At 40.3% G+C, this 22,514-nt stretch overlaps 4 protein-coding genes across 10 annotated transcripts in view; 3 read left to right on the top strand and 1 right to left on the bottom strand.

Moving 5' to 3' along the window:
* The first annotated feature begins 429 nt into the window (after positions 1-429).
* On the top strand, positions 430-4,831 carry LOC5506064. 2 transcript variants are annotated; one of them, XM_001626722.3, is made up of 4 exons: positions 430-859; positions 2,063-2,107; positions 2,658-3,119; positions 3,498-4,831. In XM_001626722.3, the coding sequence occupies exons 1-4, from the start codon at positions 823-825 to the stop codon at positions 4,109-4,111; spliced, it is 1,158 nt and encodes a 385-aa protein (XP_001626772.2). In that variant the 5' UTR covers positions 430-822; the 3' UTR covers positions 4,112-4,831. The 2 variants fall into 2 exon arrangements, with proteins under 2 accessions (XP_001626772.2, XP_032230316.2); XM_032374425.2 differs by lacking the exons at positions 430-859; positions 2,063-2,107 and adding an exon at positions 2,123-2,283.
* Positions 4,832-5,774: 943 nt separating this feature from the next.
* LOC116613936 lies at positions 5,775-8,975 on the top strand. The gene is made up of 4 exons (XM_032374430.2): positions 5,775-6,018; positions 6,137-6,190; positions 7,523-7,945; positions 8,629-8,975. Exons 1-4 carry the CDS (start codon positions 5,979-5,981, stop codon positions 8,973-8,975), a joined length of 864 nt encoding a protein of 287 aa, XP_032230321.2. The 5' UTR covers positions 5,775-5,978.
* Positions 8,976-11,536: 2,561 nt separating this feature from the next.
* Positions 11,537-18,699, bottom strand: LOC5506065 (beta-1,3-galactosyltransferase 5). 4 transcript variants are annotated; one of them, XM_048733818.1, is made up of 4 exons: positions 16,334-16,626; positions 15,013-15,141; positions 13,670-14,178; positions 11,537-12,990 (listed from the first exon to the last, which is right to left on the bottom strand). In XM_048733818.1, exons 3-4 carry the CDS (start codon positions 14,158-14,160, stop codon positions 12,255-12,257), a joined length of 1,227 nt encoding a protein of 408 aa, XP_048589775.1. In that variant the 5' UTR covers positions 14,161-14,178; positions 15,013-15,141; positions 16,334-16,626; the 3' UTR covers positions 11,537-12,254. The 4 variants fall into 4 exon arrangements, with proteins under 4 accessions (XP_048589775.1, XP_001626793.3, XP_032230319.2 ...); XM_001626743.3 differs by lacking the exons at positions 15,013-15,141; positions 16,334-16,626 and adding an exon at positions 18,400-18,699; XM_032374428.2 differs by lacking the exon at positions 15,013-15,141 and having other exon boundaries at positions 16,310-16,626.
* Positions 18,700-19,239: 540 nt separating this feature from the next.
* The window catches only part of LOC5506059 (arf-GAP with Rho-GAP domain, ANK repeat and PH domain-containing protein 1), a 33,605-nt gene continuing 30,330 nt past the window's right edge, over positions 19,240-22,514 (top strand). The window contains exons 1-4 of one of the 3 annotated variants that reach the window (XM_048733371.1): positions 19,240-21,132; positions 21,369-21,599; positions 21,732-21,886; positions 22,332-22,394. In XM_048733371.1, the coding sequence (XP_048589328.1) occupies positions 19,446-21,132; positions 21,369-21,599; positions 21,732-21,886; positions 22,332-22,394 (2,136 nt within the window). In that variant the 5' untranslated portion in view covers positions 19,240-19,445. Of the gene's footprint in view, positions 21,133-21,368; positions 21,887-22,331; positions 22,395-22,514 lie in introns of all 3 variants that reach the window. The other 2 variants (XM_048733372.1, XM_048733370.1) reach the window with 2 other exon arrangements.

Raw genomic sequence — 22,514 nt, 5'->3', positions numbered from 1 at the left:
TTTCGCGCCACGCGCCCGCAATACGTTTGTCGGTCAGCGACAAAGGTGTTTTACAGACTGATATATTCAAAGGGCTGTAAAAAAAATCGGGGAATGTGGAAAATCGGGGATTTTTGGTAATAAAAATTCTTCTAGCATAGGAGATATTAGATAACGATGATTAAGCCGTTTTGAAGGATATCGGTTTTATTCCTTCATATGCACTTTAAGGTCCCTAATACAGCGGATTGGATACCGCGTAGACCTGACATGAGACTCTACACTAACTGTACCCTAATGGTTATCTCCTACAATGGCAGAGAGTATGATGGTAATATTATTAGAAATAACAATGAAAACTGCTTATTCGTTAGTAAAATGTTATACTCTGTTTCAAAATTAAACATTGCGGGCTCAGCTTGTACACGACCTTATATCGATTTCAGCCGAATGTAAAAATTGGAGGATTGCCATCTCAATAAGAAAGATAGAATATCATATCAATTCTAAACGCGAAGAATTTGTGAAATCCCCACTAAATAGACTGTATTCTATTACAAGGTCAAGCAGTATTAAGAGTTATGTACATATATTATTACGTCATTTGTGTTGGTTTGCTCTCGAACCACTGTATTGCAGCTGAAGATAGGAATAGAGTAACAAAGAAACTTCAGCTAAATGACGGATCATCCGAACACCTAGCCGATGGAAGCCAAGTCGCTTGCATTTAGGTATCGTCCAGCAGCAGGAATAAGGACGGCTATCTGTAGATAATTCTATAAAACTTATGCGACGTCGTAAAACTCATTGGACTGAATCGCCGCATCGTGTGTCATCTTCAGTATGAATTTCACCGGATTTTGTATCGTTTGTGTTTCAGGTAAGTTTTTGAATGCTCCATAAAATTCTACCTTAATCTGCGAACAGCGACTTCGTCGTAACCCGTATCCATGAGGCAGATTGATCTGTGTTTTTCTTTGTTGACAACAGTTCAGTATACCATATCGAGCGATCTATTTGCATAAGTATTTTCTAAAAACTATTCATTCAAATGCTTTAAAGTACTTTCAGTTTAGCATTTCCTTCACATTTATCAGCTTCTTACAAATCCACACGTTAATGGCTCACATATTTGCTGACATAGAGAAGGATTTAGAAGGAATGGACCTGAACAATAGCTACAACAAATTTATCTGGGTGTAGCAATATATTATTTCTAACTTTTTATTATAACGTTTAGGTTCCGCGTGTCTAACGTTTAGGGTGCATTTCCTAAGTAAACTAATTATTGACTTGGATTTGTTGATTTTGTTGAAAATTTTAAAAAGAAAATAATGTTAAGTCACGCATGCAGTATTACGTGATGTCACGCAAATTACATGCTTATGTAAGTGGCTGGCTCTATACAGTCGTAAACGCGCATAGAGCAGTGAACCTACGGCCGAGCTTCTCATAATTTGATTTCATGCACGATAATCTGCCCGCTGAAGGCTGGTTCTCACTAGGACGCAAGCGCAAGCGCTAAAGGAAGCGCAACAGAGCGCTAACGGAAGCGCAACAGAAGTGAGAATCTGTCAAACGCAAGCGAAAAAAAATCTAGCAGTTGCGTTATCTTGCGCTTGTGTTCCAGTGAGAATCGGAAAATTACTTGGGTTGCACTTGCGCTTACGTCCAAGTGAGAACCATTATCCGTCGAACTTTTCTAGAGTGGCCCGGTAATGCGAGCGAAGTTATTCAAAATCAAATCGGTCATAGATAGCAAACGGAAAAAGTATGGTATTTGACAATTCTCCAATAAATGATGATGATGAAAATAATCATTTTATGATGATGATAATAATTTTATGTAGTAATATAAAACTATCATCAATGCTTTATAACTCTAACCCTGAGCTGCACGCCTGCTTTGATAAAGGCAGCAGCGTTATATCCGGTAACAATGTTATTTCATATGAACTTCACATGCAAGAAACTGTTCCTATTTTTTAAGGGTTTACAAATTCTTAATAATTGCCTTCCAAGATTATTTCATTTATTTGTTTTATATAATAAAGTTTAATAACATATTTCCTTTATTTGTTAGTTATTTTAGGTTTTCCTACAAACAATTGGGCACGGCAATATAAAAGTAAGTAACTTTTGCTCTTTAGATTGTTATTCACCAAAGCAGCAAGAAGTAAGAAATAAGAATCTTCTTCAACTAAGCTGGGAATGCTGGGATACTCATGCAAAGAGGATTCACGTGACCAGGGAGACACAGTGACAAAGACGAGTTTTATTTGTCCCACTTCAGAAAAGCAAATTGTAAGCCTGGACCTTCTGAAGTCGCGCTCAGCAATAACGCTTTTGTGGCTGTGCTCTCGCAAAGAACTCACGAAAATATCAACAATCCTGAAAATTCAGCGGCGTAGCCAGGGTTTTTAACAGAAGGGGAGCCAGAAGGCCCTTTCAAGGCATTTTCTCCTGATTTTAGATAATGTATCATACATTTACTGTATTTTTGGCTGCTAGAGGGGGGGGGCAGGCCCCCTTGGCCACCCCCCTGGCTACGACCCTGAAATTCCCGGGAAATATCGAGAATTCACTTGGGACATCAGTTCGCTTTTCTTTTTTTCCAAAATGAGTTGTTGAATGTTGAAACACAGTCATTTGAGGTTAACACACTGTCTCCCTTACAGCAATAACACTCAATGGTAGAGATGGCCTTTTTGAGAGTCCAAACTTCGAAAACGGTGGCTACCCTCCTTACCCAACGAACATAACAATAAATTGGATCATAGAACATTACAGAGGCTACAACAGCTACGTGATGATCAAGTCCATTGATCTGGGACGATGTTACACGTACGAAGACGGTCCTGACTGTGACAAGTACGACAGCGTGCGCGTCTATATTTTCGAGACAGATCTCACATTGGGGCATTTCTGTAACGGTCACTACCCGGACCCTACCCGTAAGTACTACGCCACTCAGGGTAGACTGGTGGTGAGGTTTGATTCAAAAGATAGACACATGACGTGTCGTGGGAAAGGATTTCAAGCGTATTACGAGATGTACAAGCCAGGAGCTGTTTACCCGACGAAGGCGCCGGTGACGGTCCCTTACACATATGCGATCAATACGCCGAGTGGCGACTCAGGTGAGTAATGCTAGAGACGATAGCTAAACGTGAGGGTAGAGGTTCTATTCACCCACCCACATTCTCCCTTTCTTTTACCTTTCACCATCACCATCCCCATCACCTGACTGTGACAAGATCTTACCATCACCATCACCATCATCAAAACCATCAACATCACCGTCACCATCGCCATCAACATCCCCATCGCCATCACCATCGCCATCATCATCACCATGGTGATCTTTATCATTATCATCATAATTATTCATCATCGTCATTTATAAACTCCAACACCACCTCCAACAACATCAAAGACATCCTTGCACATGCACCACTACCTTATGTCCATTTAGTGATGTTCTTCTGGCGTTAATTTGTTTTCTCGTTCGTTCACAGCCAGTAGTGGGTTTAGACCCATAGTGATCGTCTTTATTGGCATTGCAGTCGTCGCCGTAATTGTCTGCCCCCTTATGATCTACTGTTTTGTCAAGTTCCGAAATAAAAATAACGGCCAGAGGAATGGGCGAAACGGAACTTCACACACACCCCAATCCCGTGCCCCACCCGCTTACCAACCCCAGCCGAGGGTGCATTACACAACACGGACAGGTACTGCAGAAATTCGGACAAGCTTGTCCGGTCCCCCGCCATCGTACGCCGAATCGTGCGCGGAGTTGAGAGACCCTAATGTGCGAACAACCTCGAGGCCTTCTTCGGAGATGCCTCCGACATACGAGGAGGCAACGGTAGGCAACGGCTTGACGTCTGCACAAGTACAACGAACTTCTTCGGAAGAACATTTGTTGGGCTCACAGTCTAACTCCCAGGAGCAATCGACATCTCAGAGGATTGATGAGAACTCACAGCCAACTGATCCTAATACGCATTCGTCCACGGACCCCGCAAGTTCTCCTGCTGTTATTTCCGGTTCCGGTAGCGCGGTGACCAGCGGAACATTAGTAACACTGGATAGACGAGCCCAGCATGGCGAGGAAGAAGTTTTCGTATAATAATTGGGAGAGTCAGCCATTGTACTCATACCATTATAATCGATTATCGTACGGTCATCTCCCAGTTATCATACGGGAAGGTCCGCTTCCCATGGTCCTTTGCCAAAAGCTTTTGACCTCATCACAATGCATAGCATCATAAAGCTTTGTTTCGCTAGTTTACTGACTAGAGACGCCTAAGAGAAGCAAGGTTAGGAAGTCAGTTTTATCACCCATCTGTTTAGTGTTTTCCCACGTGGAACACTGACAGGTAACGCTTGCACTTGTTCGATCATGTCCGACACTTCAGTTACTGGAACTTACTTATTCGCACCGAAGAGGATCGTTGTTCTTGACTATGTACACCTTCTATTTAGTTAAGGCATAACAGCGACCCAAGGGGGTAGGGGTGAGGGATAGGTTCGGGTCCTAGGATTTTATTCAAATGTCTTTACAGTAAAACGCCACTAAATGGAACCAACGGTAGTCATTTATCAGTTAGTCTATAAAAAGGTTAGAATATTTATATTTTAGTCGAACAAAGTCTATAAACAACCGATGTTAGAATCAAAATCGGTCAAAATTGTCATGGTCGAGGAGAAGCGAAATATGCTATACCGTCGCATTGTAAAGAGGAATACTACAAAACAAACTAAGAAAAAAAAACATAGACAGAAATAGAAGGGAAACATTTTAGCCACACATGCAAATAATTTCTTAAATAAAACGTGATTTTTTAGACTGTGTATCCACCTTAGCAAACCCTGGCTTTCCCTACCACATCCATCACCACTCTCACATCCAGGGGATCATTACTGACTCTTTGACATATAATCAAAATTAGGTCTCCAGACAAAAGGCATTTTCTTCGTCATTTGTGGCAACGTTAATTAAGTTCATTATAATTTTGACAGGCTCGATAGAAGGGAGATCCTATATTGTGTATAAAGATATACGAACTGGATTTTTACACTCTAGGGGCTCCCCCCTTTCTCAATTCCTCCCGCATTCTCAATTTGCATTCCAACAATCACAATATTTGTTCATTGGAATATTTGTTTTGGTGATATCGATATTGGTAGGAAAACAGAGATAAATATGACTCCCTGAGAATGATTTAGGCGCAATCAAGGGAGGGGCATATGCGTTTATAGTTGTAATAACTGTATGTTTTTGTGATGCAGGCTTGTTAAGTCCGTGTTCATTTACATAACCTTTCCAAGCCCCTTCATTGTCAAAATAATATGCGCACATTTATAGACCGTAGCAGTCCAACATCTGAATACGGCTATGTTGTGTCTAGCCTCCTCCGCAGGCATCTCAAAGACCAGAAAAAGAAAAGAAAAAGGATTGGGTTTCCTGTGGCAAAAAAACCGGAAGCGCTCCTTAGTCTCCCTCCTCCGCAATTTCGCCACAGGTAACCCATTCTTTCCGTCCTTTTAATTATGAGTTGCCTGCGGAGGAGGCTACCACGTGACCGATTATGTTATGAAATGAGGAATAAGAATTTAAACAAATTGATTTACTCTTGGCTTTGAATTTCTTTCGCCTTGATTAATCGTTGTTCTAAGATCATACTTCTTTATGCTTGCTATAACTATTTATTTCCATTCATTCATTCACTCGCGATGACGCTGTTGTAGTGCTGAATTCTATTTATCGCGGTTGCGTCAAGTGTGCGGTATTGGTTCATTGTCTCATCGACATACGTACGAACTTGCATTGATAGTATACTCTTCCTCTAAAACATAGGAAAACAAAACGAAGTCGCGTTATCTATAGAAAAGGCAACAACTTCGTCGGCTAAATGTGAGCAATCGTGTTCTTTGTAGAAATTGTGAAAGTTATTGGAGCTTTTGCAACGAATTCATCGCGTGTGATCTCCAGCATGCCTTACTTTAGCAGACGTTGCTTCACTTGTTTTGCAGGTAATTCGGAAAATTATATACTACAAACATTAAAGACATATGTTTTTTTAAATAGATTCTTTAATAGGGCTTAATGCTAACTCATTGGATATAATTTTCTAATATCAGTTCTTTTTAGCGTTTGTAGGTCTCGTTTGTCTTCCTTTGTGTGATGGTGTACAGCCATGGAAAAGTAGGTTCACTTATATTTCCAACGTTTGCGCAAACTGTGCCCGAAAAAGCATTTGTGAACATTGTTTGTGAGAAACTTCATTTTATTCGGTAAAGAAATCTAATAACACAAGAAAGGCGCGAGTGTGCATTCCGTATTCTACCAGCGATAACAGAAACCCACATATTTAATATTAGAGTTCCTGTTTAATACCTACTCCCACACTCCCCCTAAAAACCCTATACATGATCTAATGATCTAGTAAACACCCGCCTACCATCCCTCCCAGTTTAAAAACAAACGACATAGGAATTTCGGTAACATAAATCAAATTTTATTAATCTGAGTTTGGCTTCTGTTGGGTGAAACTTGCTTAATGTCAAGAAACGCTTGCTACGCAGGCTATAATTTACGTGATCCTGACTGAGACTAGAACCCTTCTGCACTAGAGTTAGTTATATTGTTATAGTTTGTAAAGAACGCCCCTCTTTAACAAACGCCTCCTATCTATTGAACGCCCCCCCCCCCCCCCCCCTTGCCCTCGGACCATCGAAATTTAATAAACGCTCCGGGCCTTTATTAGATCATTTACGCTACCGGTACTCTAATTTTGCAGCCACCTTTTACGTTCCCTAGGGTGGCGGCTTTATGGTGGTAGATAGGATATGGGTTTTGTCAATGATGAGATCGCCGCACTGTAGTTTGCTTGTCTATCATAGACCTAACGCTCCGTGTAAGAACTAGGCAACCTAACGGCATATGCACGTCAAAAATGCCTTTGTTAATATTAGAAATTTGATTGGTTAAGACAAAATATTACAACATAAGTTACACTTTAAACTAAATGATACCTGACGTTTTTTAATATTTGAGTTTTAGGATTTATTAGTATGTGTAACATGGCTTATTAGACCTTGGAACCTTGTGAAAATTATGTCAAGAAAAACTATTGTTCTTTCTTCTTTTGATTGGTTCAAAACAGAAAATCTCGGATAAGATATATTAGGGAGCACATGTTTCATGTAATTTCCTCAAAATCTCACTATATTCTATATCTTGTGCCTGTGTGTTTATTATAAAAAATATCCTATGTGGGAAAGCTATGATAAAGCTTTTTGCCGCAATGGGACTTAGCCTAGTTCTTGCATGGATGGTAACTTAAAGCCCACCAAAAACTAGTCGACAAATTTTCGTCTTTATTAGTACTTTTTCTTGTAACGTTTCGGTTTCTTCTGTCTGCCCTGAAAAGTTCTATACAGACTATACAGTTAATCTGATTAAAGAACACGACTGTTATGGTATTTTGATTAATAGACTTCTAATGGCATAAAACTCATGGGGATTTTCTCCTAGCATTCTATCTAGACGAGAGCTATGGCTACTTCAACAGTCCAGGATACATCATTGGGGTTAACAATACATACAGCAAATACCCTGCAAATACCACAGTAGAATGGGTAATAGGGTACTACAGAGGCTACATCAGCTATGTGGCGATAGAGTTTATTGATCTAGGAAAGTGCAACTACTCCCAATCTTGCAGCGACAACAACATTGACACAGTCCGAGTTTTTATCTATAACAAGAATACAACATTGCGTCTTTACTGCGGAGGATTTCACCGTCTGTCACCTTCTTCGTTCCGCGCGCCTGGTCGCGAGATTTTGGCGGTGAGGTTTAAGTCAGTCGATAGCCCAGATATTTGTCGAGGGAAAGGCTTTCGAGCGTTTTACCAGACCCCTTGGAGACCACTAACCACACGCACGATAATAACAGGTAAGTTCCGCTATCTCCGGTAGTCAGCCGTTGCAAACGAATCACTCCACACAATTGGAAGGTCCAATGAGCTACGAGTTAGGGGCGGCGGACGGGGAGGGGTAGGGGTACAAAGAGATCACGTGACCTTTTGGCTGGAAAATTGAAGTCAAATTCAACACCAAAATGACTGCGCCCGTCAGGCCAGAGAACGAGGAAAAATAAAGTTCTTAAATGAAAATAATCCCTTTCTGAAAAAAATTCTGGCTTTATTCGTAAGCGCTTTTTGTAGCTGTCTAAAAAGACAGCTTTTTGTAGCTGTCTTTTTGCCGCTTAAAGCCTGTGAGCGCGCGCTAATTTGCTACCACAAAAGCGCGTGATCGCTTAGCGCAAGTCCCCTATGCGAGTGGTTTCTTCATCTTCTGTTGTTGTTGAGTCTTGTCTATGATGCCGTGTTTAATGTCAGTCTCGAACCTGCCCACTGATGCTGTGTTGTCTATGATATGTGGCGTGTTGCTGCCTGCTCTATTGCATTTGCTAAAGCAAATGATTTGAAAAAAAACATTAAAACTAATATGAAGAGTAACTTGTCGTACCCATATTCAAATTTAACTTCAAGTACAACTTGTGAAAATATAAATCTGCCCGATAGTTTTAATTGGTTCGGGTGCGTCTAAGGGCGTTTATTATTATTATTTTTACAGATACTGAAGAAAAAAGGCGAGTCGATCCAATAGTGTTAATATGCGTAAGCATTGCAGTCGTCGTCGTCATTTCAATTGCCGTCATTATGATCTACTGTTGTAGCAAGAACCAACAAGCCCCTCCTCAGACAGCTTGTCCACAGCAAGCCCGTCCGCCTCCTTTCACCCTCGTGTACCTACCAGTACCTGAGCCAGGGAACAATAGTAGCCAGTTTGTCCCTACGACCACCGCAACAACATCTCTGCAAACGCTGCCAACGTACGAAGAAGCGACAGTTGGCGTAAGGTGCGATCAAACGATGGCGGGAGAAAATCCATGCGCAGCGCAAGATGATGCGCATGCGTGATCAGATCAGACTTCTAGTTGTCACTCAAAGTGGCTCGCAGGGACATCGGGGTAATCTTTAAAAAAATCGAGAACGGGGAGAAAGGAAACCGAGTTTGCAGTGAGAAAAAAACTAGGTATTTTCATCAAGGTTAATTGGTCTTTAGACTACTGGCCTTGGTCTTTAGAACACTAGATAGAACATCTAAATGTGAGGGTTAGTTATTTACCAATAGTCATCTTTCGTGTTAGCGTCCACTTTCGCTCGATTGCCGAAAAAAAGGGTTTGTTAACTAGAATTGGTAGAATCGAAAAGTAGAACAGTTGTGCAGAGGTAAAAAAGTAATACTATAAGGTCAAGTAGAGCTGTCCGTCCATGAGTGTCCGCCTTAACGTTTCATCAAACTACAGGCTGCCCAGAAATAAGTACGGCCATCAAATAGTTCTCGGCGAGTACCACAGGCAGCCAAGTTGGATAGTCCCCCAAATCCTTGGCGAGTGCCCTTTTGTCTCTATTATGGGTACAGGGGGTAGAGCGAACATGCAAGAATGTGCCTTATGGCATACATGATTGGTGTCAATTTTGTGTATTACCGGGCTTTTAATCTGCAAAAGTTTCTAAGCTTCCTAAATGATAAACAGATACTGTACGGTGTTTGTAAAATTGAAAATATACGCTAACATAAGGTAAATATGATTGCGCATAAAATGAATCGGTTATGGTGTGTGTGTTACGTTTCTCTCGATCACAGCTAACAAAAACATACATTACGCAATGTTAGTGTCACGCAACGTCAGTGTCACGCAACGTTAGCACGTCTGATTTACTCTTACAGTGCACCAAAACGACCTCTGGGTTCTCTTACCTCTCCTATCTCCTAGGGCGTGTCTTACTTTTCGCTGAAGGGGGAAGGGGGTGATGGCTCAGTGATGGTCATGGCTCAGTCTCCATTCCCGCTCACAAGTATGTCTTCAACCCCCGTGTTCGAAGCCATGTTCTTCGGAATAGAAACAGACTGACTATTTACAGGATATACTAGAACGCTTTGTATAGAAGACTTTCCGAACACTCATTGTAATCAATCCATATCAAATCAAATTGTTGTTTGTTAGAAGGGATTTTTAATAAGTCAAAATCAATTGTTAGTTCACCAGAGATGAAGATAACAATAAACCCATACCTTCCTGCATATAATTTCAAAGGCATTTGTTAATTTTTGTTGGTGGAATAAGTAAGGACCCCCTTTAAAAAGAGCATTGGTGTTTAAATATTGTGTTTTTTGTTATGTTATATACACTTCAGAGGAATTTGCCTTACTCCCTTACTCCCAATGAAGATAGATAGATAAAATCACTAAATTCCCCGAAATGCCATGCTTTAACTTTATAATACCATGATCACCGAGGAAATAAACTCGCAACTACGAGTAACATTAGGTTGGATGAGCAAACACGGTTCAATGGATCAGGGCATTGCATACGCATTGTTTTTTATCCCTCCACATTTTCACGAACAATTCTCAAATCAGACATAGTTGATAGTTGATTTACATATTTGCTTTACAGGGGGGGGGGGGGGGGGGGGGGTGAATAGGGGTATGTAAATCCGCCGATCAGATTTTTTTTAGATCCGCATGGTTTGACAGATAAATAATAGCATCGATTGAAATTCATTTAAAATCCGAAATTCGACCGTCAAAGCGGTCGAAATCCGAAATCCGCGCCCAAATTGTTAACTGATCCGTGATCCGCCGAATTTCCAAAATCCGCCAATCCGCTGAAATAATCATCAAAATCCGTAATCCGTGAGCATTTCGGGTACGAATCCGCCGATCCGCGAACCTATTCACCCCCCCCCCCCCCCCTTTACATATCTACAATTTAGTTCTTTGACGTCATTAGAACGCATGCGTACAGCAATCAAAATCATCCCACATGGATCTAGTCTAATGTTGTTTAGGTATCACTAGATCAAATACTCTGGTCTCTTTGAGCAGGGTGTATTTGTGGGCTAATCAGGAAGCTGCCTTCTATTTGTTTCCCTGGTGGTAACTAGAAGACAAGCATCTTGGTTCTAAATTTCTCTCATTCACGGATGTAGAGGGAGATTTAGAAGACAAAAGATTATTTTGTCTTATCTAAATTTCCCTCATTATTAATGCATCAGGTAAACTTAGAAACTATATCTCCCTCATCATTAATGCATGAGGGAATTTAGAACCATCTATTGTTTTTGAGGGAATTTCGTAAGTAATCGTCCCTCAGAAAAAAAAGACGCCGAGGTGACCATGGTATACACAGTACATAAGTACAGTGTACACAGTACATAAACCATTTTATAAGCACTTCAGATTTCAAATCCTATTACATATGTATTGAGAATGTCCCATCTTGGAACTGAAGAACACAAGCTTCTTGGTAAGCTCATATACGCTAAAAAAGTGAAATTTAGGGCCGAGAAACAAAGATACTAAAAATGTTTACGACCGGTGGCCCCATACGCCAACGCGCTAACATACTGGGCCACCCATGTAGCCTATTCATTGGAGTATTCATCAGCATCTGCAAATTCGACAATCTTTCTAGTGAGAACTGCCTGTTTTATTAAAACGTAATCCTTTTACAAAGTGGAAGAAAGAAACTCATGTATAACATCTAAGCTTTGATGGCAAAACATTTTCCTAAACTATGAGTTTACTCCGCAAAAACAAATAAGTTAGCAATAGTAAAAGCAGGAAACACCGCTATTTGAGAGTCTAAAATAGGCCTTCTTTTATCATGAAGCAAAGTTTAGATTATACACATGAATTCACTTAATGACTTTATTAAAGAAATATTTTATAACTGATAAAGCTGTTTACTCACACGGTATTCAATTTCTGTAGACAATTTCGCTCATAGAAAAGCACGCTGACTAATAGCAAAAGAATCAAATAGCTGATATAACTGAGTAACCTTTTGTTGCAAATTAGTGATGGGTTATACTGTGTTTTTTTCTTACGTTTTTTCATAAAATGTCTGGACTATAGTTGCATATCCTATATGGTTAGAACAGAAAGCACCATAACACAAAGGTTTCATGTCTTGGAACAGTCCGTTTTTTATTTAACCATTATCTCACTGTTAGGACGCTATGACAGGGCCATAACGCCTATAGCGCCCCCCCACCCACCCACAGTTTATTTTCAAAAAATAACAAGGAAATGATCGTAAGGGGCATAGCTGTGCCACCAATATCGTTTGTGTCTCTGTATCCCCCGAGGCATATGACGGCCCTATATCAAGAAGGGCACCGAGTCCATTAGCAGAGTCTACTCAACGTATCTTCACCGCTCTGATGCTCTACGTAAGAGCAGATGGTTGGCACATAGTTCATGACAACAACATTATGATGCATATAAATCTGCTGGACCTCACTAACCCCATGGACCACGAACGGTTCCTTGAAATGACAAATGGGTCTTTGGAACAGCGTCTCGTACGACCTATCACACGAAACAAACGGTAGAAACCTCTTTTCATGTCTTGGCTGGACCTTTAGAATACGCATGAAGCGACCGAGTAAAGCGTCTTCAACTGGAAACACTCGACTATGTCTCGACACCTTGTAAAGTCTGCTTAGTAAATGACCGCTAAATAAGTAGCCTCCGCCAGATACGTACGGCGCGTAAAAATCTCCCCGGTGGACACTCCTGGACACGTAATACCTATGGCTTTTTGTCCTCACCACCGCCATGTTTTTCTGCACTTTGCCTATGTAAAGAGGGTCGGTGCCTTGTTGGGTATGGTACTCACTGAGCCATAGAATCAGCGAGACAATGTTCATGTAGCAGTCATCATCCGTCTTTAGTATGTACTTGGCGTTGCAGTGTTCGTATGGCCAAGTTATTCCAAGAAGCATTTTCAGGGATAGATGTTTGTATGTGTCCAGGAAATTCCCGAGTAGGATGTCTCCATAAACACGCGACTCATGGCCTAACAGGTTGTTGGTTCTTGAGTTGTTACTTCGTCCAACAATGAAGATAGTTCGCCAGGTCCTGTCGAGACATATCATTTACAAACCGTTCTTTAAACTACCGTCAACCAACAAGTACATTATCATAACCGACAAGTGCTTATCATAAGATGATCAATGTCAGCAATACCGTCATCATCTAGCGACATGATCACACTTATCATCTCCGTCTTGATCATTATCTTCACATGTTATCAGTCCCACCACCATCATTATCATTGTCATCATCATCACCAATTCCGTCATAATCTAGCGACATGATCGCAATCATCATCACCGCCTTGATCGCTATCTTCACCCATTATTATTCCGATCACCATCATTATCTTAACAGCTAGGGCCGTAGCAGGGGTGGGGTTATCATAACAGCTAGGGCCATAGGAGAGGGTGGGGCACTGGGGACGCGTACCCCCCCCCCAATATTTTCAAAAATCATAAGGAAATGACCAGTAGGGGCGTGGCTGTGCCCCCATTGTTTTCTGTGTCGGACCCCCCCCCAATAATTCAAGGCCTGCTACGGCTATGACATAATCATCACCATAATCGTTACCATCCTCATAATCATACTCATCAAAGAAAAACATAATCATCGCCATCACCATCATCACAATTGTTATCAATCCCTTTATCATCAACAGAAGCATGACAAGATATATCGTCATCATGTACATCAGCCTTATCCATCTGTCATCACTACTCACCTCTCAGGCCTGACCCAGCTACCGTGATTGATAGAATTCTCTTGACGTCCCCATGACAACCTTATAGATTCTCTCCTCAAAAAACTTTCCGGACTGGAATGGACGAAGATCAGAAGAAACGGAGGAATGCTGCATAACGGATCTAATCCTGTAGACTCCCTAGAACCATTCCATGTTTCTCGATTTCTTTGCGCTATTTCGTGTTCTCTACCCAAGGTATTCACAGCGTCACCGTAACGCTCTAGTATACTCTTAAGTTCAATATTTAGTAGTTCTAGGTGGCCATAACGCGGTCCTGACATCTCTCTCTGTTCGTCTTCCGTCGTGGTATCGATGCTGGAGATTTGTCGGCGTACCACGGCAGGATACCCACGGTCCATGCAGCCCAGATCGCCGCTCAATCCAATGTACATGACCAGAAATACAAGGTTAAGAATTCCAGTTATTGACGTCAAGGCCAGGAAGAACTTGATGGTGAAGTAAGATTTCATATTTGTTTCTGTATTGATCTGATAAAAGAAAAAAAAAAAGAATGACATATTTTTTTTGTTTCGGTTCTACAAACCCAATAGTAACACTGAATTAAACAAAAAGTGTATCGATCGCTGTTGCATTTTTTAAAGCTGATGTAAATAGACGGTGTAAGAAAAAACATTTTTCAGTTTGCCAAAGATGGTATTTCATCTACTAAACGGTTCAAATACTGCTGCTGTGTTCTTTTGTATTTGAATAGACAAGAAATAGATAGCAAGGAGCTGTATATGGTAGGTAAAACTAGCAACGTGTAAAGAATTTCATTTTCTTTACTAGAGTTATTAAGTTGTTAAGTTATTAAGTTATTAAAAAAGAGTTTCTTCAGAGTAGCAGAAAAAAAATGCACAAATGAGTTATATGTATATATATTTGAGAATAATTTTGAACATAAAAGTATGCTTTTCTGAACATTGCTAAAAAGCATGTTACTCAAATTTTCCAGTGTATACAGTATACTATAAGGTTCCAGTATATTATAAGATAGCAGGGGAACCTCGATTTAACGATATGGCAAGAGACCGGAATATTACGGCGTTATATCGAGAATATTGTTAAATCGATATTATTTTCCATATATTTTAGGGTTGGCGGAACCAGAAATCGATATCGTTATACCGAGAGTATCTTTATATCGGGGATCAATTTTAAGTAAAAAAATAATAAAAACATTATTGTCTTGAAGGCTCTAATAAAATTATATAATTTTTCTAAGAAGGGGAAAGAGTACAAAAAATGTTAAAATTAAACAAAAATCAAAAGTAGTACCTTCAAAATGTTCTTATAAGAGATGGGACAGCAGAATTACTTACCAAAATCCCCCAATCCCCAGGATTCTAGGTGCTAAAATGGATCTATTGAAAAATAGCTTTGTCTGTGTGGAATTCGGTTTGAAAATGATATCTTGAGGGCCTTCATCAAATTATATAGGTATCACATCTCTGACACAAAAAGAGAATCCTTCTATTAAATCAACACCATCATTGAGTGTGTTAGGCCGCAAAGGCGCCAACAACCGACATCAGAAGGCACGGACACGGAACTTGAGACTTTAAAACATCAAGGGTCAATGCTTAAACATCGCTGAACGAGACGATTTAGAACACAGTGTGTATCTGAGTATGAGAGTAGATGATGATAACGAGACTAATTTACCCTCGAGAAAATTCCAGTGGTGTCAATAATCATTAACTACCATCAGATAATTCTAGAAAGTTTTAGACAATTTATATAAACATTAGTATGTGTTATCAGGAAACAGTTGAACTAGACAGTCAAACATGTCAGTCACACACTAAACTCCAACAAAGCGCATAGCGGAAAAGAAGATATGGTGTTTATTGTACGCCACATACCACAAGGGTAAATATCGCCATACTTCCTTACGTACCCCGAGGAGATACACTGTGCACGTTTTAAAGGCACACTTATCAAAACGACTTACAGGATATTTTATGAATTTGTATATTGGAAAATAATATTTATCTATAGGCTTTTCTGACAGAATCGACTGCTCGAAAACAAAATGAAAATTTATATACCATAGGTTGGTTGTTTGTTTCTTTATCACAGAACTTTTTTGATCATTCATATAAAAAGCTACAATGAAATCTTTAAAAATTGCTAGAAAACTATCTGTACGAAAGCAACAAGCTAATCTTAATCAATATTGTAGCTCTTATATAAGACCAGGAAGGTAAGCACATATACCTGGGCGGAAACTGGAATAACGCCAATATTATCCCATTCGGTACATTCGTGCCAACATTATACTCTCTAGTTAGACGTAACAGTTTGTGCTCTTTGATGTCGAAGAAAACAAAATCGATACAATTGATTTAACTTATGGTGATCGAAATGTAGTTAATTCTTAAGAGGATGCTACTCTGGATCTTACTAGCAAAGCTAGACTCATTGTGTTACTTTTGAGCCCCCGAGTACGAACTCACATGATTTGAGTTGACTTAAATATGCGCGACGATTTAAATAGTGGCTAAGATATAAATTCGTATCGGATAACATGTATGATGAAGACTTATACACTTTGTCACAAAGAATAGCCGGTAAAAAAACTATGAACAAATTGCATATGCATGATTCAATACTCACTGGAGCACTCCTTCATTCCCTTACCAAATTATGTTATTTTCAGAAAACATCGCTCTTTACAGAGCTACATCCTTAGCAGCTTCATACGCTGTTGAAAAAAGCCACGATCTTTCCATGAGTGGTGCGAATCGTTGTTGTTATGGTCGCGTTCAAAGTCGTGACGCTGTTGTTTATGTACTAACGCCGCAAATATGAACGGAGTTCATTCAGAAATCCCGCGCGTTCTTAGCCCGTGACGTAACGCGAATTTTGGATACCTAAAGTAACACTACTCCGTTCCTCCGTTCCTTGGCTTGGTCTTTACATAGAGAGCCATTGAGATCTTTTGATGACTATTGTGACGCGATAGAGATCTAAACAATGCTTTCCTTTTAGATTTTTCCCGCAAAGTGCCAATACGGAATAATCGTGTCGCGTGTTTTGATTTTGCTGCTTTTATAAACAAAAGAAAACAGTTTATTAATAGTAAAAGTACGTGACATTTAAAAGTTTAAAACCATTTTTGGTAAGACCTCTAGATTAAAAAATACCCTTGTCTGTGATAGTGAAGCTAGAAGCTCGGCTTTTCCTGAATCCCCGTCCCCCCTAGTCTGCTGCAGCAAACTTTTTTTTGGCGCAAGTACGCATAATAGTGTACGCATTGAACTAGAAAGTAAGTGTACAGTGGTTGCAAGCGGTTTACCCGGCATCCGCTCAGGGCCGTACGCAGCCTATAGGCCTGCAGTCACTGGATTGCAAAAAATTTTGGCGATCTTATTTGCATAACGAGGGGAAAAATCAAATGTTTACTCATTTATTTTTATGACGTAGGTTTATATATATGATGAGGATAAAAACTATAATTTTAATTTTTTTTAAAATCATGATACAGATGATTTCCAAACATATTGTTATGTCGTTCAGTGCCACGCGACGACTGAAGTCCTATTTCAGATCGACAGATCGAGGATGACAGAGGATCGTGTAATATTCTCAAAAGTCTGACGCACTGACGCCAATTTCAAACCCAAAAGCGGGAGCTATGAAATCTTTACGGGAATGCGGGATGAGGGGCCACGCCCTCTTTCAGCTTCTGAATGCTTTGACTGCAACTTGTTAAAATCCTGCGTACGCCCCTGACGGTGATGAATGCAGCCACTACCATCCACTACCTATGGCTTCCACATCTTTTGGCGCAACAACCATTTAGATCATAAGCCTAATTTGCTAGGGCGTCTTCCTGAATAACGAAGACGATTTGCGTCCCTCTCTTGCGATCATTAAATGCACAAAGGAGCAATCTAAGACGTTGAAGTGTCTGTGGCCTAAAAAAATCGCACTCCGCCTCCCTGTGCGTTGACAGGTGCCAAGAAATGAACGGAGCAGGAGCGAACCAATATCGCCACGTGCTTCGCCACAACGTGAAATCTTTGCGTTAAAAAGCCTCCCAAGTAAACCGGCTTTCATGTCTGAAATTATTGAAAACGGGAGCTTTGGAAACAGCAACAGTCTGTTTTGTATTGAAAGGCCCTGCTGTGTGACACACAACTGAGTGTCAAAAGTAATGTAAACAAACAGAGCTTAATAAATCAAATTTTCAAAGAGAAAAAACTCAAAAACTTCGTTTCACAAATTCAAGTCAGGAAGTACTGTGTATGATACCTTGTAGGATAAATTTATTTGTATTATAAAACCTTTTACCCCGCTTTTTCGCGAAAAACAGTTCAGGCGTTCGCTACGTGAGATTTTGAGTGATTCATTCAAAGTCCACGTGTTTTACGAAGTGCCGATAACTCTAACAAATTTAGTGTTTTATGTCTTAAAACTACAACTAATTAAAATAACTACCATATATATGTTTGAATATAGAGATGATTTAGCATGATAAACCGCGCAAAGCTGGCTTTATGCGTTTGTGCCGCTGCTTTTGCCTAAATGATATCTATTAATCAATTTATTGCAAATTACTACATCATAGTTTACCACATGGGCTGAGTAAACGCAAACTGAACGGGAATTTTACTGATTTACTTATAGGTAGGATCACCGAGGAAAAGATACATTATATAGCGAGAGAATAAGAGAATAGTATGTAGTTAAAATAATCTTACCTTTCAAGGGCGCGATTGGACGAAATAAGTGACAATATGCTCCGTACCCTTCGCGGCGAGTCAAGATTATTATTCTATAATAAGGCTTGAGGCAAGGAAAATATTGTCGCTGCCACGAGGAATAAAATCACTAGTACGTCTGCATTACTATACGTAGTAATAACAAAATAATTGTTTTGATCAAAATATTAGTGTAGAGGCATTTCTTATAGCTTTCCAGTTGCTATCACTGGAAAGCGCCGAAGTCAAAGAAAAGGCTGGCAGCTCAGGACGCCACCAGAATTAGACAGAGTGGTGTTGGTAATGGTCTTTTTAGAACTAGAGAGGGTATTTGGAATGTAAATAAATAACAGAGAAATGACGTATAAGACCTCTTCTTTTCTCTTTGAACAAAGGATTGGTGTTTAGAGGTGAAACAGAGACAATTTGAATTATCATAACAAAACACGAAAACTAAAATGCCGATTGGTTACCATTACACTTGATTACACTCATAATCAATTTGAAGTTTACGCGGGTTCTGTCCATACTTTTGGTCTTTTTTTTACCTAGTCTAGAATAATATTTCTGTTTCTCTTTTAGAGACTCTCAAAAACTTATATGTGCAATATGGGGTCAAAGACGGACATGGGGAAAACGCGATCGATGGGAGGTGAGACGTGCACACCCTTCTACTCGCCGAAAATCAACCTTTTCTTATTTATTAACTGCACCCCCCCCTTTCCCCTCGACAAATGCGCCTTACTCTCTCATTGGAAAGCAGGAGTGCCTCTAATTTTTTTTTAGCCTACAATCAAAGATAAGAATCTCGAGAGCGGTAGCGTTACTTAGCGCGTGCGTAGTAGGGGTATGTATGCCCGGAAGACAAGAGAGTGATCATAAGAGAGAATGTTATTGAGAACTGTGCTGGAACGTTGTACAAACTTCCCTCACTGAATTGTCAATATGCGGCAATTTCTTTGACTAAGGATGCACAATGTCTGGGTGATAGGTGTTTGGTCTACTAATGGTGATTTGCTGTGATTTTGTGGCTAATTTAATTCATAATGAGCTGCAGTAAAGATGAGCTAGAGTTACGGGAACTACGCGAATGGCTAACCAAGGAAGTTCATTTGGATCGATACTTTGATAAGCTCACAGAGCACGGTTTTTGCTCACTGCGTCTTATAAAGGATCTCTCAGAAGAGGATTTAGATGATCTTAATATCAGACCTCCGTATCATCGTAAACGGCTGCTTAAATTTTGTAGCGAACTCGGTGAACAAGATAATGTTGCAGCAACTTCTGCGACGGAATCCGTCGAAACAGGAAGTGAGAAAGCGATAGCAAGTCCTGCGGAATCTGCACCAGAGATTGATAATAAGCCCTGTGCAGACGATACTCAAGATGAAAACTTGGAGACTAGTTCTTCATTAGTTAATGAGTGTAGGGATAGTGATTTCGTGCCACCTCCGTTGCCACCTCCGTTGCCTCCAAAAGAAAAACAGAAGAAAGGCAACGGAGAAGTTGCGAGGGAAAGGCCGAGCGTGCCCGATCGGGAGTCATCACTAAAACGAGAACAAAATCAAATTGAGAGCACAAACACTGATGCTGGGATAACAAGTGATTCAGGAACCAAATTACAACAACCTTCGGTATTGTCTGAGGTTGACAATGTTGTCTCTGTGGAACCAGGGCTTCCCCAATTGCCCTCCTCAAACAAGAAAAAGTTAGCACCTCCTTTACCCAAACATGTGGTATCTCCTGTCAAAAGAACAAATAAAGTCAAAGCTCCACCCCCGATTCCACCAAGGTCTGATTTGGAAGTCAATAGCCAGGATGTTCCTAAAGTGGCGTCAGAATCTATAGAGTCTAAAGAGTCGGATTCAAATGTTATTGTTAATGATCAATTTGAGGAAGTTGTGTCTGAGGTTTCAAATGTAGAGACAAGCCGTACTTCAACACCATCGCCACCACAAGGGGAGGTTGTAGAAAATGAAACCAGATCAGTAAGTCCAAAATCTTCAAGACCTCTGGCTAGGTCCAGGCCTGCAAAACCTCCAAGGAAGCACATTGAGAAAAGAAGAGAGTCAGGAAACAGTGAAACTGAGGAAATAGAAACAAGTGAGGGCATTTCATCAGAGAATGATGGAGTTGCTGAAAGGGTTACAACTGGGGTCATAGGGGATTCAGCATCAGTTAAAGAGGAAGCTGTGTTTCCAAGAAATGGAAAAGAAAAACCTGAGGAGACTGAGGAAGAGGGTCCAATTTATGGTAATGTTTCTACCACAAGCAAGCCTTTGGCACCACCTGAGGAGAAAGAGGAAGAGTGTTCAATTTATGGAAATATTTCTACCACAAGCACACCTGTGGCACCCCCTCCAACACCACCTACACGAGGGGGCTCAACGAAGAGACCTCTGCCGACGCCTAGGCCTCCTGTTACTCTCAGAAACAAATCAGTCCCTGGTCCAAATCAAAAACAGCCTGCACAGCCCTATAGGCATTCTATGGTATCTGAACGGTTTGCTGGGAACCCTTTCCTGTCCAACTTGGAAAAACAGCTAGATGCAGCCAGTGATATAAAGAAATCAAGGTCTCTAGACAGACCAGCAAACTTTGCACAAGGCGTTCATGACATTACAAATTCTAGTGAGTCTTCATCTAAAGAGGAATGTAGAGTGGAAGAGCCCCCATCAAAAGCACCTCTTGCCAGGTTGGAAAGTGCCAGTGACCTTATGTTGCCGAAAAGAGGTAGGAGGAATTTCGTTTTGAATATGCTCAGAGTTATAATAATACTTAAAATACTGTACCAGACTGAATGTCAAAGCTTAAAACGGTGAAAACTTTCTGTTTCTATTCCCCATACTTATGATTATCACCATACATAAATTAAACAAATAACCCTAAATTATATGTTAATATGATTTCAGCAATTAATTATACAGCATGCTATAGTCTTTTGACAATTTTCGTATTTCAATGTTCAGGAGATGGTAATTTGAAGACTACTAACACAGCTGATGGTAATAACTATGCTGAAGCTCATCATTCATACGAGCGATTGATTGAAAAGCCAATTGCCTCTAAAGCAGACCTAGTAACAGACTCCACTTATGATTTAATGGGGGGTACTGGGGTCACGAACCCTGTCCCAGTTGATGATAATTATTCTCAAGTATATGATCAAGTGGACATACAGAATTCCACTTCTGAGGCTGGTACGTATGAGTCAATAGAAGCTATTAAGCCAGCTTCGCCTGTTTATGACCGAGTAGACCATCCTAGGCTAGAGCGTAAAGCTGGGAGAAGAGGTGCGCACCCATCCAAATTATTCTCTGTCGTTGGTCCAGGCTTGGGAGGCAAAAGTAGGGAGTCGCAAGCAATCAATAATGAAATGCTCAAGAAAATCAGTGCCATGGCTGGAGGCCGAGCAGGAGAAGAATTGTTTGACTATGAGAGTGATGAGTCAGCAGACGACTTGGTTGATGAAGTACCTGAGAGAAAGGTAAGTGGAGGAACATTTTGTTGGTCGTCTCCCTGTATAGAATGTATTTTGTGTATTTTTATACTTGACATGTACTCATAACCTGTAGAACATATATTCAGAAAAGCTAAAGAATTCTATTTAATTCTAAGGTTATTATTTCACTTCCTTTTTGATTTGGCATTTCTTCCAAATTCATGGGTGATTCAGTGTGAGAAGCCAGTGAAATTCAGGGGTGAATCAGTGTAAAACGTCTGTAAATTTCAGGGGTGATTTGTGGAAAAAAAACAGTGAAATGTCTAGACACTGTGGTGCTGAGCGAAAATTAGGCTCTGCTAAAAAAATCTTAAAAAAGCCCAAGATCTTGTATGCTCCTGATTTTTTTGAATTAAAAGATGATGTAAATCTAGCATGGATTGTCTTTTTTCATAGAAACTGAAGGAGCTTGTCATGTTTTTTTTTTCAGCCAAGAGGTGACAGTACTGATAGCCTTGGAACCTCACCTGCTCAAGCTGCAGCAGGCCCAAGAGTAAGACGATACTTGTTACTATGGACATTTTATTTCTGTTGTAAATCTGCACTGCATAAAAAACAAAGATGCAAAAGTTAAAATATCTATATTTATGTGCGTTACAGTATTTCTTAGGGT

This window comes from Nematostella vectensis, chromosome 10 (genome assembly GCF_932526225.1).
Source record: "Nematostella vectensis chromosome 10, jaNemVect1.1, whole genome shotgun sequence".
NCBI lineage: Eukaryota > Metazoa > Cnidaria > Anthozoa > Actiniaria > Edwardsiidae > Nematostella > Nematostella vectensis.
Note: the sequence above shows the minus strand (reverse complement) of the source record. Positions and strands in the feature narration are given on the sequence as shown.

Bases quoted from the DNA above. Each gene is read 5' to 3' on its own strand.
- LOC5506065 (XM_001626743.3), bottom strand. From the start codon at position 14,160: ATGAAATCTTACTTCACCATCAAGTTCTTCCTGGCCTTGACGTCAATA. The intron at 12,991-13,669 runs GTGAGTAGTGAT...ATGTCTCGACAG, and splicing joins AGCTGGGTCAGGCCTGAGAG to GACCTGGCGAACTATCTTCA.
- LOC116613936 (XM_032374430.2), top strand. From the start codon at position 5,979: ATGCCTTACTTTAGCAGACGTTGCTTCACTTGTTTTGCAG. The intron at 6,191-7,522 runs GTAGGTTCACTT...ATTTTCTCCTAG, and splicing joins TGGTGTACAGCCATGGAAAA to CATTCTATCTAGACGAGAGC. The intron at 7,946-8,628 runs GTAAGTTCCGCT...TTATTTTTACAG, and splicing joins CACACGCACGATAATAACAG to ATACTGAAGAAAAAAGGCGA.
- LOC5506064 (XM_001626722.3), top strand. From the start codon at position 823: ATGAATTTCACCGGATTTTGTATCGTTTGTGTTTCAG. The intron at 2,108-2,657 runs GTAAGTAACTTT...TCTCCCTTACAG, and splicing joins TTGGGCACGGCAATATAAAA to CAATAACACTCAATGGTAGA. The intron at 3,120-3,497 runs GTGAGTAATGCT...GTTCGTTCACAG, and splicing joins TACGCCGAGTGGCGACTCAG to CCAGTAGTGGGTTTAGACCC.